Source organism: Aspergillus puulaauensis, chromosome 1 (assembly GCF_016861865.1).
Source record: "Aspergillus puulaauensis MK2 DNA, chromosome 1, nearly complete sequence".
Lineage (NCBI taxonomy): Eukaryota > Fungi > Ascomycota > Eurotiomycetes > Eurotiales > Aspergillaceae > Aspergillus > Aspergillus puulaauensis.
The window spans coordinates 3593675-3612410 of NC_054857.1; the positions used below are offsets into that span (position 1 = coordinate 3593675).

Consider the following 18736-nt stretch of genomic DNA (forward strand, 5'->3'; position numbering starts at 1 on the left):
AGGCGATCGGCACTGTCGAGGCAATACGGGAGAATACAGCAATTGCGGAATACCGTACGGTAAGAGCCAAATACCATACACACCATGACCCGATCTAATCAGATGATCTAATCAGATAAATGGGCCGGCCATCGGCGGCCCTGGATTTCACCTGACGAGCGGGCGCTGGGGGGCCACATTCGGGTCGTAGAGACCAACCTCCACGCCACGTTCTAAAACCCGCAAAGGTACCCTGTATCCCACGTAATAAGCTACAGAAAGCTCCCTCATCTCGCGCTGCTGCTGCAAGATTCAGGCCAGCTCCCAGCTTCCCCTCCACGCACGACGCTGCTGCAACCAATCACTGCTTCAAGTTCTCCGCCAATGACGGAGCGCGCATTAGAGAGCAATTGATTGTTCCTGCATCACGCCAGACGTGTCCTTGATCGCTCGGGGACAGTATTTTACTGGCAGTAATCCCCTCTGCTGCGGGGAGTGAGTCTGATCATTTTCACGGGATAAAACCGGGAACACAAGATGGCTCGATCCGTCCGCAAGTACGTCGCCCGCGTCACCAAAGGGCTCACTGGCGTTTTCCATAGCTCTCGGGAACGCCAAAATCCTGCTTCTGCACCGGATGAAACACCCGCGCCCCAGGCTGCTGGGTCGGCCCCGACTGAGGTTCTCCCGGCCACAAAGGTCCCGGCGTTGGACACCGTGGATGCGTATGTCGTCGATAAGCTAGTCGAGGAGGACTCTGTCGGAGCAAGCCAGCGAATCAAGGTCTCGTGCAGCTCTGATGTCTGCAACGCGAAGGTGATCGATGGCCTTGTCGCTGGTTATGCGCGTTTCGTCTCTTCCTTGACGGGCCTTGAGGACGTCGCCTTTTGCTCGACTCGTCACTCACCGTTTGTGGGCTCGGAGCCTGTGAAGTCGATTATTACTGCCTCTCTTGTGCATGATGGCGACCAGAGCAAGCTTGTCTCTCGCGAAGTCGATGCGAAACAGCACAACGACGATGAAATCCAATTCTACGCTGAGCTGGGGTTCGGTGTTGGGCCTGAAAATGGCGGACACAGACTCCCCTCTCGCGGAACCGTGAGACCACCACACCTCAATATTTTATACCCTGACTGACACTCCTAGGCATTTATACTGTTCGTCGAGCCGGACAGAAAGGAGAATGCCCTCCATATCAGCTTCGCATTCCCGCGACGTCTGATTCCGAGCGCAGCGGTAGAGCAACTGCTGCGTACGCTCTCACTACATGTCGCCGATTCTTCTCCATTATTTACCATTTCAGCGCCAGAGCCTGCATTATCAGTTTTGAATTTCCCCCCATCTATGATACCCCCTACTGCGCAAGTAGATGGCGCTGAGGGCTCGGCGACAGACTCGCATCTTCTGCATGCTGGTTTTGAGAGCTGCGTCCAAAGGACCCCGCATGCCATCGCCTTGGATTTCGTTCATTCACTTGGATCTGAGACGACAGCATCAAAGCATAGCATTCTCACTTATGCCGCCCTCGATACAGCGGCTTCTAATCTGGCGGCTCATATTAGATCGCTTTTGGGCACTGACTGTTCCCCTGAACATAAGGGCATTATTCCTGTTAATATGCCGACCTCACCTGAACTATATATCTCATATCTTGGTATTCTGAAATTAGGCCATGCATTCTGTCCTGTGCCCCAAGATGCTCCCGCTCAAAGAATACAAGAGATCCTTCGCGACATTGCTTCTCCTATCGTTCTCGGCAACACGCCAGAACCCTCAACGGAGTCCCGACGAGAAACCGGGACTGCATACGAGTCTACACCAACTTGGGTAGATGTTGCTGAAGTTTCGAAATGGAAGCATCTGCAAGGCAACTCGACTCTCGCCTCCGGCGCTGGAACATCACTGCAGCCCGTACCTCTCGACCAGACCGACACGGCCTACCTGCTATTCACCAGCGGGTCTACCGGAAAGCCGAAAGGCGTTCAAGTCAGTCATTTAGCTGCTGCATGTTCCATTTCGTCTCACGCCAGCGCGATTCCCCTCCCTGGAAAGTCTGCTGGAGATTTCCGCTGGTTCCAGTTCGCATCGCCTTCTTTCGACCCTTCGTTGATGGAAATATTCGTCACCCTGAGCAGTGGCGGTACTCTCTGCTCTGCTGACCGACGGCTGACTCTGGCCAACCTGGAGGGTACGATCAATGAGGCGAGAGCCACAATCATGATGGCTACGCCTAGTTTGGCATCACTTCTCCGACCCGAGCGCTTGAATACCCTTGAAGCGCTGTGGTCGATGGGAGAGAAACTTAACCGCACCGTGATTGACAATTTTTCACCGATCCCAAGCGTGAATGGGGCTTCAGATCAGCCCAAGTCGAGAACCTTGGTGAACGCGTATGGTCCAACCGAAGGAGCCATCAACTGCACGTTCGTCTCGCCATTCCAGCGCGACATGCGTGGATCCATTATTGGAGAGCCCTTGCCCACCTGTGCAATGTTAGTTCTTTCACCTGATAGTAAAGACCCCGTACCTGTCCCAACTGGTACCGTTGGAGAACTGGCAATCGGAGGACCACAGGTGAGCAAAGGCTACCTTAACCGTCCTGAAGAAACAGCCAAGTCGTTCGTCCCCAGTGAGAAGTATGGGGACCTTTATCGAACCGGCGACAAGGCACGTATCGTCTGGGATAAAAACGGAGCCCAGGTTATTGAGTATCTAGGGCGCATTTCCACGGACCAGGTTAAGATTAACGGACGCCGCGTGGAGCTTGGGGAAATTGAATCCGCGATTGCAACTGTACCTGGTATCATAGAAGTCGTGGCCGTGGTCGTGAATAGAGACACGAAGTCTGCAGGAAACGAGCAGATTGTTGCTTGTCTCGTGGCAAACGATGATACCGAAGGAGAGAAAGAACGGATAATTGAACAGGCCAAGAAGAGCACGGCGCAGCATCTTAATTCATCAATGTGTCCATCTGCCTATATGTTCTTCGAATCTTTGCCGCGATCGAGTTCTGGCAAGGTGAACCGCAAAGCCCTGTCTGCTACACTAGAGGAAGAGAAGATCAGTATGCCTGTCGCCAATGGCCATACTGCAGACAAGTCAGATGGCTGGGAGGATATCGATGACGAGGACCTGCGTTCAACACGGCAACTGGTGATCCGTCTCATGGCGCAGACGACAGGCGAGGACGCTTCCATGATCAAGCCAGGAACAGAATTGTACTCGATGGGCTTGGATAGTCTCGGTGCCATGCGACTGCTACAAAAGCTGAAGGACAACGGCGTCGATGGTTTATCAGTGAGCGATGTACTACAGTCGCAGACATCGCAGGAGCTCGTCTCCCTCATCCACCGCCACCAGACGAGTCTGAATGTCAAGACAAATGGTGCACACCCAGATAACCAGGTGGATAGCCTCCAGTCAAGTCTCGCGTCATTCGACCAACGCAATCGAACGCGCTGTGCAGAAAGTCTCGAGGTCTCATCTGATTATATCAAAGAAGTGCTGCCCACCACCGCAACCCAGTCTGGCATGTTGACGAGCTTTCTCCGTAGTTTGGCAGACGAATCTTTTACAAAGCCAACCTACATTTACCACACGGTTCTTCCTCTCGAGGCTAACGCCGACATTGCAAAGCTGAAGGCAGCTTGGGACCAAGTTATCGCCAATTATGACTCTTTCCGCACGCTGTTCTGCATGGTGGATGACGAGCTGGCGCCGTTTGCGCAGTGCATTTTGACACCTGGCAGTGGCCCTAAGAAAGACTGGGATAGTTATACGAGTCCAAACGAGAATGCCTCTGAGGAGGACATTCTCGATAATGCCCTTCGGACTGCCGAAGAGTCCATCGATTTGAGCACGCCGCCTTGGAAGCTATCACTTGTGGAATCTTCTGGTCGATCGCTACTGATACTGAGCATGTTCCACGGAATCTTCGACGGCGGGTCCTTGCAGCTTCTGTTGGAAGATGTGTTTTCAGCCTACTCTGCGAAACCATTGCCGCAGCGGACGTCCCTGAACCACATTGTCAAGAATCACCTCCAGGCAGACCACGCTTCGACATCGCGTCACTGGAGTCAGTATCTGCAGGGATATGTTCCTGTAGAATTCCCGTCTGTCACTCCGTACCGCACCCCAACCGACAAGACTTCAGGATACGTCGAGGTTAGTTCTACTGTCGGCCACGAAACCCTGAAGAAACTGTCGAGGAGTATCGGTTCAACGCCGCTTTCCGTGCTGCAGGCAGCCTGGGGTGCGATCTTATTGAGCTACACAGGCACTCCCGATCAAGACGTGGTGATGGGTAGTGTGGTGTCTGGGCGACTAGATGAGGATTCTCAGGCGTGCATTGGTCCGACGTTCACGATAACGCCGGTGAGAGTTGCCATCCAGCAGCTCAAGACAGATTCCGGAATGTCAAACAAGTTAATCGCTCGCCACCTATCGTCGTCTAACGCCAAAGCGCTGTCACATCTGCAGCCTCAATTAGGGTCGGTCACAGTCGATGGCAAAGTCCCGTACGACACGGTTCTTGCATACCAGGACTTTGGATCAGATCGTGCCTCTTCTTCGCTTTGGGGTTCAATCCAACACCCAGCTATGGCCAACGACTTTACGGTGATGGTAGAGGTGGTTCCTGAACCAGACCGTTCACTGACCCTGCGTGCTACCTTTGACAGCAAGTTAGATTCCGCCGCGGCTGAGATAATGTTACGACAGATGGACGATGTTGTTCGCTATATCCTGGAAGTGCCGACCGGGAATTTCGAGGACGCTCACTTGCAAGCCCGATCGGATCTCAAATCGAGCGCCAATCCTAATCCAATTACGGCCCCGGAGGTTGCTGAAGGTGCACTTCTACAGTCGCAGTTTGAAGAGCATGCCGCCTCACATCCAGATGATCTAGCATTGATATTTAAGCAGGACCTGGATAATGAAGCAAACCCAGGAAACATCTCATGGACGTATAGCGAGCTCAATTCAATGGCTGAGAATCTTGCGGAGCACTTGCATCAAGTTTGTGGAGACTTGATAGATGCTTCAGTCCCGATATGCATTGAGAAGAGCCCTTCTTTGTATGTTGCTATTCTTGGGATCATCAAGGCTGGCGGTGCCTGGTGCCCCATCGACACACTGTCTCCCACCCAACGCCGTCATGATCTAATTGCACGAACGAGTGCCGGAGTTCTGCTTGTTTCCCAGTTGGATGAGGACCAACCGGAGGGTGCAATTCCTGCCGGAGTCAAGGTAATCGACGTCAGCCAGTTCACTCAGAATGTTACTGTCAGTAAGGATCAACAGTCGACACGCAGCCGGCCTACCCCTAACAACACAGCCTATTTGATCTGGACCAGCGGTACCACAGGTGCCCCGAAGGGAGTCCCGATCACGCACGCCGCAGCTGTTTCCAGTATGAAATCGCTGCAGGCTGATATTCCAGGAAATGCCGACGGTAGCACAGTCCGCTGTTTGCAATTCTCGCAATGTACTTTCGACGTGTCGGTTCAGGATATCTTCTATACCTGGGGTATAGGAGGCGTGCTTATTGCTGGAACAAGGCAGATAATGCTGGAATCTTTCCCTAAACTCGCGAATACCACGCAGGCAACACATGCCCACCTCACCCCTGCCTTTGCAGCTGGCGTTCCCCGCCAGAGCTGCAAGACACTCAACGTAGTGACCATGATCGGCGAGAAACTGACGCCGTCTGTAGCGGACGACTGGGGCACGGATATGAAAGCCTACAACACATACGGACCTGCCGAGGTCACGGTTGTCTCAACGATCCGCGAGTTTGGAAACGAGCACAAGTCAATAAAAAGCGCAAACATCGGCTGGCCTATGGAGACTGTTTCGGTATTCGTGATGAAGAACCAACACATCGTCATGAAGAACGCCATCGGCGAATTGGCACTCGGCGGTCCCCAGCTTTCACCAGGTTACTTGAACCAAAAGGATGTCACGGAAGCCAAATACGTCTGGAACGAGGAGGCTGGACAGCGGCTTTACTACACCGGTGACCTGGTGAGAATGCTTTCTGATGGTTCGCTTGAGTATATCACACGAGTTGATGACCTGGTCAAGCTTGGTGGAATTCGAATTGAGCTTAGTGAGATCAGCTTTGCTATCCGTGGCTGCCATCCTCATGTTGAGACTATCGAGACGCTTGTCTTGAGCCGACCTGATAGACCTACCCAGGTTGTGGTTGCGTTTCTTTCTGCTCCGAAGGCAGCGGCTGAAAACCATGATGGAAACCTACTGCTGTTGCAAGACACTGGACGCGACATCGCCCGTGCCGCGAGCGACCAAGCACGCAAGTCGCTGCCTGAGAATATGATACCGTCTGTGTATCTGGTCGTCACAAGTATTCCGAAGACTCCCTCGGCGAAGGTTGACCGTCGGGCATTGCAAGCTGCGTATGCATCTGTGGATCTCGAGAGGTGGGAAAGTGAAGTTAACCCAGAGGACCCCACGAGTGACCCCGAGGACGAGGTTGATACCTCTATAAGCGCACAGATCATTGCACTTGTAGCGTCCTTGGTCGGTGTTGATGCCTCCACGATCACAAAGTCCAACCGGCTCAGAAGCCTTGGTGTTGATTCACTACGCGCCACTCGCCTTGCTTTTAGACTCAAGGAGGCGGGCCAACGTATCTCAGTTATGGACGTTCTAGCATGTATTACGGTTTCCGATCTTATCAAGCTAGCCCGGTCATCGAGTGCCAAAAGTACAGAGTCTGGGAAGTTCGACGTAAAGGCCTTCGATGATGCATGGCACGAAGCAATTGCCGGCAAGCTGTCTGACGAGTTCACAACAGTACGCGCCACTGCAATCCAGGAAAGTCTGCTTACTGAGACCATGGGCACTTACAACATGTACTGGAGCAATCACTTCTTCCGACTGGGTCCAAACGTCGATATTCCCCGGTTGAGACAGGCCTGGTTTGCCGTCTGCCAGAAGACGGAGGCACTACGAACAGGTTTTATTCCAGTCGCCGAAGCGCGGAACCAGAAGCCAAGCGATACACTGAACTTTTCTATTCTGCAGCTGATATACAAGCTTCCTGATCTAGACTGGGAGTATCACAAATGTTCTGATGATGAGTGGATGGAAGTATTCAGTACCCGGGTCGAGGATATCATGTCTCAACACCAGAAGAACTATTTCAGGAACCCGCCGTGGGCGGTTACGCTTCTCGACAAGGGCAGTGAAAGGGTCATGGTGCTTACTTTGCATCACTCCGTGCACGACGAGCCTTCCCTTCGCTTTATCATGGACGATGTACGCAGCGCATATACGTACAAGCCCCCGATCAGAAACCAACTCAGCGACGCACTTTCGATTCTGCTTGCCAATGAGAATAGATATTCGGAGACCGTTGGGTTCTGGCAATCCGAACTCAAGACATTTGCCGACCTGGATACCCCGGTGTGGCCAGATCTCACAGGAAAGAGACTTCCCCCAGGAGTTACCCCTGAATACCGATTAATATCTGAGGAGATCCCTATGACAGAGTCGGTCTCTAAGGTGCAATCTGTTGCCGCGAGCATGGGACTACAGTCTTTTGCCTCCATAATCCGCGCCGCGTGGGCTTATGTTTCACTGTCATACCTTGGGCTACCGGCTACAGTTTTTGCGGAAACATTGTCTGACCGAGTATTTGACCCTTCTCTTGAAAGCACCGTTGGGCCTTTCATATCCGTTGTGCCGATTCCATTCCATCCTCAGGGAACTGTTCGGGAGATCCTTCTGGAGCAGCACAGGGTATCTGTGCAATCCTGGAAACACCGCCATATTCACGCGCGTGATATCCGGAAAGCCCTGAACCTGCCTAGAGGAGAGCCACTATACCCTGCTGTCTTTAACTTCCATGGGGATAATGAGTTGCCCACGAACCGATCCTTGCCTGATATTTGGGTTGAGCTTGAGGATCAGATAGGGTTACATGTTGAGCACGCAATGGCTATGAACGTCTTCCAAACTGCAGACGGGAGTCTCGCACTGGAGGCATCGTCAGACAGCCGACTATTCAGTCGAGAGCACTTGCGCCTTTTTGTCCGGCAGATTGACAGTCTCATCACCTCCATGTTATCAACCCCGGACGAGTCATTCCCCAGTCTAGTCAGCGGGCTTTCATCTGACTTGCGCTCGCTATCGAATCGAGAGGTTAGCGACGAGGTCACCAACTCGGTCTACCAAGCCCCGACATACTGGCTAGAGAAGAACGCGGACGCTCACCCCGACTGGACAGCAGTCGAGGTGGCGAGCAGTATTACAACAGACGGCATCGAGAAGGAGACAATGAGCTATGCCACATTGAACGGTGAAGCGAACCGCGTGGCTGCCTACTTGGCCTCCTTTGGATATAAAAACCGAGTCATCGGTGTTTGTGCAGGGCGGACGCTGCCTTCCTACAAGGTCATTATTGGTATTTTCAAATCTGGGAATACTTACCTCCCCATCGACGAAAGTCTGCCAGCTGAGCGGAAGGCATTCCTAAGTGAGGATGCAGACTGCCCAATTGTCTTTACCGAGACCAGCTTTTCGGCCTCGTTTGCTGGTGTTCCAGACAGTTGCCGAGTTGAATGCATTGACGACCCCGGGCTTCAGAAGTCAATCGCTGGAATGTCTTCTGAGAACCGAGATTATAATTCCCATCCGGATGATAACTCGTACCTATTGTTTACATCCGGGTCGACTGGAAAGCCGAAGGGTGTGATGGTGACCAGGGCCAACCTCTCATCCTTCATCGAGTCTATCTCAGAGTTCGCATGCCAGATTGCCCCAGCTACATTGGAGTTAGGAGGCACCGGCAGGTACCTCGCGCAAGCCAACCGCGCTTTTGACCCTCATTTATTAGAGATGTTCTTCCCCTGGCGCCATGGGATGGCCACCGCTACAGCACCAAGGCCAATGATCCTCGATGATATCGGGACAACTCTGTCGAAGTGGGATATCACCCATGCAAGTTTTGTGCCCTCGCTTGTCGACCAGTCGAACATTACTCCCGAGCAGTGCCCTACACTTAGATTCATGACTGTCGGCGGAGAGAAAATCACCCAAAAGGTACTTGATACATGGGCTTCCGCTCCTAACGTCGCTATCGTCAATGCCTACGGTCCTACTGAAGCGACAATTGGCTGCACATTCGCCCATATCAACAAGAGTACTAACTTGAGAAACATCGGGCCACCCTTGACTGCCTGTGCAGCCCACGTTCTCATCCCAGGTACAATGGATTATGCCCTGAGGGGACAAACGGGTGAGCTATGTTTCAGCGGCGACCTTGTCGCAAAGGGGTATCTCAATCGACCAGATGCAACTGGCTTCCTGACCGGGCCTGACGGCGTCAAGATGTACCGCACCGGAGATGTCGGGCGACTGATGGGCGACGACTCCGTGGAATATCTCGGACGCGGTGACGATCAAACTAAAATCCGCGGCCAGAGACTTGAACCAGAAGAAGTTTCAGAAGTACTGCGTTCATCATCGCCTGTATCCATCGATGTTGTCACAACTGTCGCAAAACACCCCGGGCTCGCCAAAATCCAGCTTATTTCGTTTGTGTCTCGATCACAGCGTGGGAGGAAGCACGATGATGTCGCGTTCCTTTATTCCGACTTCTCTACGCTCGGTCGAGAGCTCCAAGAGATATGCCGCAAAAAGCTGCCTGGATACATGGTCCCCGAGCTGATTTTGCCTGTCACGTCTATCCCTGTTGCAGCGATGTCTGGGAAGGCAAATATGAAAGAACTCAATCGAATTTTCGCTGAGCTTCCACTCCAGACCGTTCTACAAGGGAACAATGCAACCGGGGCAGACACTGCGTCTGAAAGGCCACTGAACCCCGAGGAGGAGGCTGTTGTTAACGAAATATGCCATGTCATCCCAGTTGATCCTACCAGCTTCCGGCCCCTGACAAATATCTTCGAGATTGGTCTGGACAGCTTGAGTGCCATCGGGCTGTCCATCAGATTACGCAACATTGGATATGCCGCTACTGTGGCCCTTGTCATGGGCAATCCGATTATTGAGCAGCTCGCCCGCCTCCCTAGATCTTCGGGTGCAGAGTCTGGGGTCTCAAAGTTACAAGAGCGATCCAAGGAATTGGAAGCCCAATACCAGGATCTTCTTTCTCAGAATATAAAACTCTCCCAGGTGGCGGTGCTTCGGCCTTGTCTACCTCTACAGGAAGGTTTGGTAGCACGATCTATCAACAGTGACAGCGACCAGCTCTATGTCAACCACGTCACCCTGCAACTTGAGAAGAACGTTGACTCAGAAAGGCTGAAAGCCGCCTGGGAATTCATTGGCAACACTAATGAGATTCTGAGGACCTCATTTGTTTCACTGGAGAAGGAGATTGCTCAAGCTGTTCTTTCAGAGAGTGCTTATGCAATTGGGTGGACCGAATCAGAGTATGACAGTTTGGATGAGGCAATTCAGCAGCAAAAGTCACAGCAGGGACAGATATCGCGCGCAATCATCTCAGATATCTCCAGTGTGCCACCAGTGCGTTTCCACCTTGCCAAATCCGCAGCCGGCCAGCATGCACTGGCGTTATTTATCTCCATCCACCATGCACTATATGATGGAGAATCGCTTGCAATGATGCTAGACGATGTCGCTATGCGTTATCAAGGGAAGGAACTCCCCCAAAGAGGATTGCCGTCCGCTTTCCTAGAGCATGCCTGCTTCCAGGACACAGACAAGGCTAAGCAGCACTGGGAGCAAACACTGGCAGGATGCAATCCAACAAGCCTACGATCAGAGACAGATACTGCAAAGAGTACAGTGTCTGTGCGTCGGAGTCTCAGTGCTAAACTTACCGCGTTGGAAAGTCGGTCGGCAAGTTTCCAGACAACAGTTCCGAACTTGATGCAAGCGATTTTCGGTCTTTTGTTGGCTGATTATGTCGGTACATCTGATGTGACTTATGGTCTTGTTATGTCAGGGCGAACTGTATCAGCTGCAGGTGCGGACTCGGTGCTTCTGCCCTGCATCACAACTGTACCAGTGCGACTCAATACAGACGATCTCAATAACGTCAGTGACGTGGTGACTGCCGTGCAGAGGTCGACCGTTCGGTCTCTGGAATTCCAGCATACACCGTTGAGGAAGATTCAGCAGTGGTTGAGGTCTGAAGTCCCGCTCTTTGACTCGTTATTCTCATACATCCGCGCCACCGAGTCACCAGAACACAACCTGTGGAAGGAACTGGAGAGCCATATGCCATCAGAATACCCACTAGCCCTAGAGGTACAGGCCGACAATACCACTGATAGCGTGCAACTCGACTGCATCTTCTCTTCTGATTTTGGGTCGCAAACGGATGGAGAGGAGTTCGTCGAGAAGATAGATGCGGTACTTACCGATTTGCTATCAGGTGGTAGCCTGCCTTTAGATAGCTTCAACCTTGCGCAATCACAGGTTTCCGGCTCCCGCAGTTCTGCTACGCAATGGGATGACTCGACATGGTCTGAGTCGGAGACGAGAATTCGAGAACTTGCATCCGCCTTTTGTGGGCTGGAGATTTCTGCTGTGTCCAAGGGTGCTTCGTTTTTGAGCCTGGGCATTGACTCGGTTACAGCTATCCAGTTTGCTCGCAAGCTCCGTGATGAGGGATTCAAGGCTTCTTCGTCCGATATCATGCGGTTTACATGTGTCGGCGCCTTGGCAAAGCATATTGACGAAGCCTCCTGCAAGCCGCAGGTCAATGGTGTTAATGGAGTTAAGCATGATAAGAGTGCTACGATACCAGTTGACACTTATGGAGAGCATGTTCCTTGCCTTGGTGACAACGATTCTGTTGCCTCTATGTTCAAGTGTACACCACTGCAGTCAGGAATGATCACACAGACCATCAGCTCCGGTGGAAAGGTTTATGCCAACCCTCACCCGATCTGCCTGAATGACTCGGTGGACATTGACAAACTCAAGTCCGCTTTGAACCAGGTCATCCAGAAGAACGAAATCTTACGGACTTCTTTCCACCTTATCCAGAGTCTCGGCGAGAGTTGGATTGGTGCAGTGCATAATGATCCTCCATTTGAATGGACGGAGGTCTCCCTATCATCAACGGCTAACGTGCTGTCCGAGGTCATGTCTCTCTTCACTTTAGATGGCGAAAGCTCCTTCCAGACCCCGCCGATACGCTCTGTACTAGTCCACCAACCCGAGACCAGAGTTCTTGTTATTGTGATCCACCATTCCCTCTACGATGGTGCCTCTCTCCCCTTTGTCTTCGAGGATCTTGCAGCAATCTATGCGGGCCAATCCCCAGAAAACCGTCCCCAGTTCTCCGAGATGGTACCGTACGTGCTGGAAGAACAGGAAAGGTCCTGCGAGTTCTGGTCCAACAAGCTTCAGGGCTACCAGCCCGTCGGAATCCCTCAACTCCGGGATACTGCTCCATCTGCAGATCGCATGTTTGCCTCTGAGCACCGAATTTCCCTCGACCTAGCCAAAATCACCCAGGCCTGCAAGGAAATGGAAGTCACAATCCAAAGCATTGCACTTCTGGCCTATGCCAAAGTGTACGCCCAGCTGGTCGGAACACGCGATGTCGCGTTCGGACAAGTCCTTGCAGGACGGACCCTACCTCATCCGGATGCAGATCGCACACTTGGACCTCTGTTCAACACCGTTGCGCAGAGAGTCACAATTGAGCCCAAATTCCTAAGCAACAGGGCTCTTGTACAGCGACTGCAGCAACACACTACAGAGGCACAGGCCCATCAGCATGCATCGTTGCGCACTATTCAAAACACCCTACGACAATCCGGGCAACTTGGCTCTTCTCAGCTCTTTGACGCCCTATTCGTCTTCCAGAAGAGCGCCGCGCTGTCTGATACCAGCCTGAACAAGCAAGATATCTGGGTACCGTTTGAAGCTGATGATTATGTGGTTGACGCTGAGTACAAGCTTAACATTGAGGTTGACCACGCACCAGACGGGATTGTCCTCACGGCAACATCTAACGGCTTGTACATCGATCAAGAAATGCTTGATAACCTCATCCGTGGATTTGATACCGTCTTCTGCGACATCGTCGAACATCCCACGAGATCCTCGACAACCATGCCACAAGGGCTCGGAGACCTGCCATTGAAACGGGACTTGGAGAAGGATGAAGGCATTCTTTCTGACAACTCGGAGGCTCCTGAACATGAGGATACTATCAAGTCAGTACTAGCAGAGGTCGCTGGTGTCCCCGTTGAAAACGTCAAACCAACCACGAGCATTTTCAACCTCGGCCTCGACTCTCTATCCGCCATTCGAATTGCCTCCATTTGTCGAGGTAAGGGATTAAAGGCCAGCGTGGGCGACATCCTCCAGGGAAATACTGTGCGTGGTATCAGTGGACGTGTGAAGCCAACCGCAGCGCCCAACGAGCTTTCCCAGGGTGCATTGATCAAGGACTATTCTCGTGTTGAACAGGAGGTTCTTGGAAAGCTCAACTTGAACAGGGACGCCATCGAAAGCATTCTACCCTGCTTACCAGGACAATTCCACCACCTCGCGAGCTGGTTGAAGGCTGACCGAGCACTACTCGAACCGGCCTGGGCTTTCTTCAGCCAAGAGCGTATTGATAGTGCAAAGCTTGAGAAAGCATGGTCTAATCTTCGCGAACGACACCCGGTCCTACGCACGGTCTTCACGGCCACCTCGCCGTCGGAGGCTGTCCAAGTTGTTTTGAAGGATGTAACCGGCTCTGATACATTCAAGACTGTCGAGTCTACTGAGGGTATTAGCGAGCTGGCCAAAGCACAGTCTGGCGAAGAAGCCCTACATCCGTCTTCACTGCTCTCCCCCCCTGTGCGACTGCGACATCTCAAAGCTGCTGACAACGACGGAATTCTCATCATCATTCACCACTCTCTCTACGATGCATGGTCAATGCCCATGCTTGTCTCCGAGCTCAGTAGTCTCTACCGGGAGCAGACCCTAGACGCAAGCCCCGACTTCCCTGCCTTTGTGGACTTCTCGTTCCGCTCTCTTGCTCAGCACGACGAGAAGGCATACTGGACGTCAGCACTCAGGTCCCCGGCGTCAACATTCATCAGAGGCACGAGTGATACCTCGCAACTTCCAAAACAGATGTTTATCGGCTCATGGGAGAAGGTCAAGAACCTCTCTGTCATGGAATCCAAATGCCGAGCGGCAGGCTTGAGTCTTCAAACAATTGTTCTCCTCGCCGTTGCTCGCTCCATTGCTAAAGCCACTGGGGTCGCCAGCCCACTCATGGGTCTATACCAGGCAGGACGGTCTGCAGCATTCAACGATATCGAAAAGCTGGCCGGACCCTGTCTGAGTGTTAACCCATTAGTCGTCCACGACGCCATTCCCAGCACCAACACTCAAGAACAAAAGCAAGGGATCATAAAACAGGCACAGAACATCCAGGCAGCTCTTGCAGACCGCGTTTCCTATGAACAAAGCTCCCTCCGTGATATCCTAGGCTGGGTTAACCCAGACGGCCCAACATCACTATTCAACACCTGGGTCAACCTCCTCTGGATGCAGAACAACATCCCACGGGCCCCTGAGCATCCTCCTAAACAGGATGACAACCAGGACGAAAACATCGAGCTCTTCCAGCCGCTCCGCATTGGCGTGCCCACGGACTTCCTTCCAGCCGAACCGCTACCTGTCGCGACCACACCAATCGATGGCCTTGATACTTCCTTCCTATCCGAGGAAAATATATTCCTGGATATCGGGCCTAATCAGGCGACAGACAGTATTGGCTTCGGAGTGCGTGTTGAGGGTGGCTTCCTTTCTGAACAGGAGGTGAGAGAGCTTGTGGATGGAATTGCGCTGGAGATAGAAGGGATTGTTTCTTGTTTGACGTGATTTTTGAGATATAGATTTCTTTTTGTATATTTTTTGATTTGTATTAAGAATAATTATTAGATTTGTTTTTGGCGATGCGACGTTTTGGCTCAATTAGACATAAACTCATTCTAACAGATAGCAGCAATGATAGATATGAAAAAAAAAAAAAAACAAATTTATATTACATTGTTATAATAATCGAATATATCAAAATATCGTGCATCCTTAATTAAAATAATTGAACACGGGCAGCTCTGCAGGTCGTTAGCACTCACCACGCACCGACCTGGACGAACTCCCCATACTCCCACCAAGGGTACTCCCACCAAGCGGACTATCCTGACCCGAAAGCTCAACAGCGCTTGTAGAATGATCCTCATCCTTCCTCTGACTGTTGGTCTTCCCCTCGTCCATGGAGAACCCCTTTCCAGGTCCAGATCTATGCCGGCCAGAAGTAAGGGAGAGAAACGAGAGCTTTCTCCACGGAACATCAGGCAGCATGTTAAACAGCGGACGCATATTCGACAGACAGGCCGCTGTAATACCGACACACGGCTCGATGCAGGTCCATACGCTGGCGTTGACTTGGTTGTAGGTGATATCTGTTCCGGATTCAGATAGCTCGACTAGGGCAACGAGACGGATTATGTCGAATATCAAGGTGCTACACAGTACACCACTATTAGCATATAAAACCGAAAAGGAAATGCAAGAAAAGGAAAGTGAACAGTGCTAGAAACATACAGAACCCCCAACATGAAAATCCCCGTCAAAAGAACCTTCTGCACCCTCTTCATCTGCAAATCCCACACAACCCTCAACGGCATAACCAGGATAACAGCATCAGTGAGAATATTCGGAATCTGCAGGCCGTAGTAAAACTTTGCTAGATCGATACATCCACCAGGAATAGTCGGCTCCCACAGCTTGCGGAAGGGAATACATGTTACAGCGCCTATGAGACAGACTCCGAAACACCAGAGGAGGACGGTGGCTCCGACGATGTTGACGGCTAGAACCATGGGTTTTATGGGAAAGAGGCGCTTGTAGAAGGCGAGGATGGAGAGTTTAACGCAGGTGATGCATGCGGTGTAGAGGAAGCTGCCGCTGGAGAGGGTTTTCATGTAGACGACTAGTTCGTTGGGTGGGACGAGCTGGATGTGTGTTCCGAGGCCGTTGTACAGAACTGCTGACGTTGTTAACTAACAAGATATGACTGATATAGGGGTAAACGTACGGACTACACCGGCAAAGGAGATTCCGTATTCGAAAATCTGGCTTCAGTGTTAGACAGTGCATGCCGATAGTGAATGTTTGTTAGATGCCCACCAAAGCTGCAATCATCAGATAGTCGTCGAGGAAAAGCTTCGTCTTGGTGATTTTCCTACACGCCAATCGCAGAACCACTGCAATGGTCGAAATGATCAAGGCAAAGCACGTAGCTGTGATAACCACATGGCGCAGGTTATCATGCGAGTATCCACGCTGGTCCGTCTCACCAGAGGTCAGGTCTCCAGCCATGGTCGTGGTTTGAGATGGCGTCCGTAGAAGGGAATAGGCTTAAGATTCTCGGCACGGTCGCCAGGCTTAAGAATAAGAGTGAACCCCATGTAGGAGGTTGATCGTGACTGTGCCGGCCTATTATGCTACTGCCAATGGCTCAGGTGTTGGATAGGTTGCTTGTCAGAGGCAATAATTCCCGATGCGGATCCGCTACTGGATACTATTGATAGATGGACCCAGGAGAGCGGTAATGAATTCCGGAGCACCTGTCATGTTCACTCGCACAAACGTATTTTACGCCTTCCAGGTGGCGGGTGCCAGGCTTTTTGGGTTACTTGAGGGCGTGGAGGAGATATGTCAGATTTCTGTCCCGAGTAACGAACACCTTTAATGGAACAGGAGCAAGGGGAGAAATATGATTTATCTGTTGACCGATCGGCCAATTAAGTCAAGAGATCACTAATTGGACACCGTCAGGTCCTCTTTGCCGATTAGGTTCATTACTCTGTTAACTAATGCTTCTAGCATGGATATACATGTATCCTGGAGTCTGCATCTAAACATCTAAATATTACAGGAAATCTAAAACCCAATCTCTTAGTAACTCCTAAACTTAAGTATCAGACTCGCTCAGCCTTCTCTTTTGAAACAGACTTCCCCCACTGATACCGCCTCCAGGTGACAAAATTAAACAGTACAGACGTAACCAGCCCTAATCCCGCAAGGCCAGTGCCCAGGTACAGTGCCCCGTGGTAGCCACGCAAGGTGTCACGGCCACCATCATTAACATTCGACTCGACAGTCCCGGCAAACCCAAGGCCGATCGAGATGGAATAGTTGACGGTCGTGGTGACGAGAGAAGCAGCGAGGCCCTGATGATGGCGCGGCATGGAGTTGCTCAGAATGAGGGTTCCTGAGGGGAAGGACATATCCCTGGTTCACATTATCAGCTGTTGTTTATCCCAAAAGAGGCCAAAAAGAAAAGAAAAGGGATACTTACATCCCCCACGACGTAATCAGACTCACGACAAATGCTTGCGCCCAGTACGTCTGGTCCACAGGGACGGTAGCGAATATCGCCAGCCCAGCAGTGAAGAAGGACATGGCGCAGAACATAATCACACTCGGCGGTATCCGACCAAGCAGAAATCCGGTGACAAGGGCAGCAATAGCACCAGATGGAGACGCAGCGGCCCACTTGGCCGTCGTCAATAGTGGAGTATCGCCCTTGATATCGAGCATGAACAAGTAGAAATAATATATAATGATGCCAAAGCTGGACCATCCCGCCGCGATACAACCCAGTACCCAAGCCAAGTCACCGGTGAGAGCCTCACGAGGGAGTAGCGGACAGAGAGCACGACGCTCGATCCAGCCGAAGACACCTAGGAATAGAAGGCCGACGATAAGTAGCACGTACGTGTAGGGTACTGGCCAGCCAACAAGGGCTGCCTGGTTCCAGGCGAAATTAACAAGGACTAGACCGCAAATGCCGGCGGCGGCACCAGGTAGATCCAGGCGCACCCACATGGGCATGAAGCTTTCGAACTTGGGTCGTGGCGTGTGTGGGATGACTATCACTGCCAGGGCAGACAATGCAAAGCATACGATGCCCATAACCCAGTATCCCCATGGCCACCAGACTAGTTGAGCAAAGATAGAAGAGAAGGCCCCGCCAACAATGAAACCGGAGGGGGCAGTCGCGCCAAAAAAGCTGAATATCATCTCCTTGCGCAGGCCAGGTGGGTAAGTGCGGCCTAGAATAGCAATGGCATTTGGAAGAAGCATGGCCGGACCCATTCCCTGAAAGGCACGACAGCAGTTGAAAAAGATCTGGTTAGACCAGACACTGAACCCGGAAAGCAATGACCAGAGACCGAACCAGGCGAAGCCGATGATGAACATGAGGCGGTGGCCGAAGACATCGCCTAGACGACCACAGATTAGGATGAAGGTTCCGACTGTAAGGCTGTAAGCTGCTGCGAACCAGCTCAGCTCGCCGGCGCTCGAGGTGCCGAATGACTCGCCGATTATATAGACGGGGGCGATTGACATGCACAGACCTGCCTGGGTCATGAATTGGGCCAGGCAGACGACGACAACGAAGACGGCTTCTTTCCAGATTGAAGATGGAGCTTTGATGGTGGAGTGGGTGGATTGAACCCGGGCGAGGCTTTCGGGGTTGTCATAGTGTGTTTGGGAAGAATACTCCCCGCTTTCTAGAAGCTCCGTCATAATATCCAGGGTAGTTTCTGCAGAAGACCCGGACGCTTTGTAGCTTATATGTAAGGTTGCTGATGTTCAATATCATTGCCATTGTCTCTTCCGTCGGAAGTTCCGTCGGAACACGCGATTGTGGCGACACAGTGACTGGTGAATAAATAACCTGGCAAACTCCATGAGCGTTTGGAATTAT

At 51.8% G+C, this 18736-nt stretch overlaps 3 protein-coding genes across 3 annotated transcripts; 1 reads left to right on the forward strand and 2 right to left on the reverse strand.

Annotated features, from left to right (window-relative positions):
* Positions 1-516: 516 nt before the first annotated feature.
* Positions 517-14835, forward strand: sidC (nonribosomal siderophore peptide synthase SidC; the record flags this gene model as incomplete). Its single annotated transcript, XM_041697509.1, has 2 exons — positions 517-1077; positions 1126-14835. 2 exons carry the CDS (start codon positions 517-519, stop codon positions 14833-14835), a joined length of 14271 nt encoding a protein of 4756 aa, XP_041550786.1.
* A 246-nt stretch (positions 14836-15081) lies between these two features.
* Positions 15082-16338, reverse strand: APUU_11421A (putative integral membrane protein Pth11-like; the record flags this gene model as incomplete). Its single annotated transcript, XM_041697510.1, has 4 exons — positions 15082-15481; positions 15562-16003; positions 16055-16091; positions 16147-16338. The coding sequence occupies 4 exons, from the start codon at positions 16336-16338 to the stop codon at positions 15082-15084; spliced, it is 1071 nt and encodes a 356-aa protein (XP_041550787.1).
* A 602-nt stretch (positions 16339-16940) lies between these two features.
* APUU_11422A (MFS transporter) lies at positions 16941-18555 on the reverse strand (the record flags this gene model as incomplete). Its single annotated transcript, XM_041697511.1, has 2 exons — positions 16941-17253; positions 17321-18555. The coding sequence occupies 2 exons, from the start codon at positions 18553-18555 to the stop codon at positions 16941-16943; spliced, it is 1548 nt and encodes a 515-aa protein (XP_041550788.1).
* Positions 18556-18736: the final 181 nt, after the last annotated feature.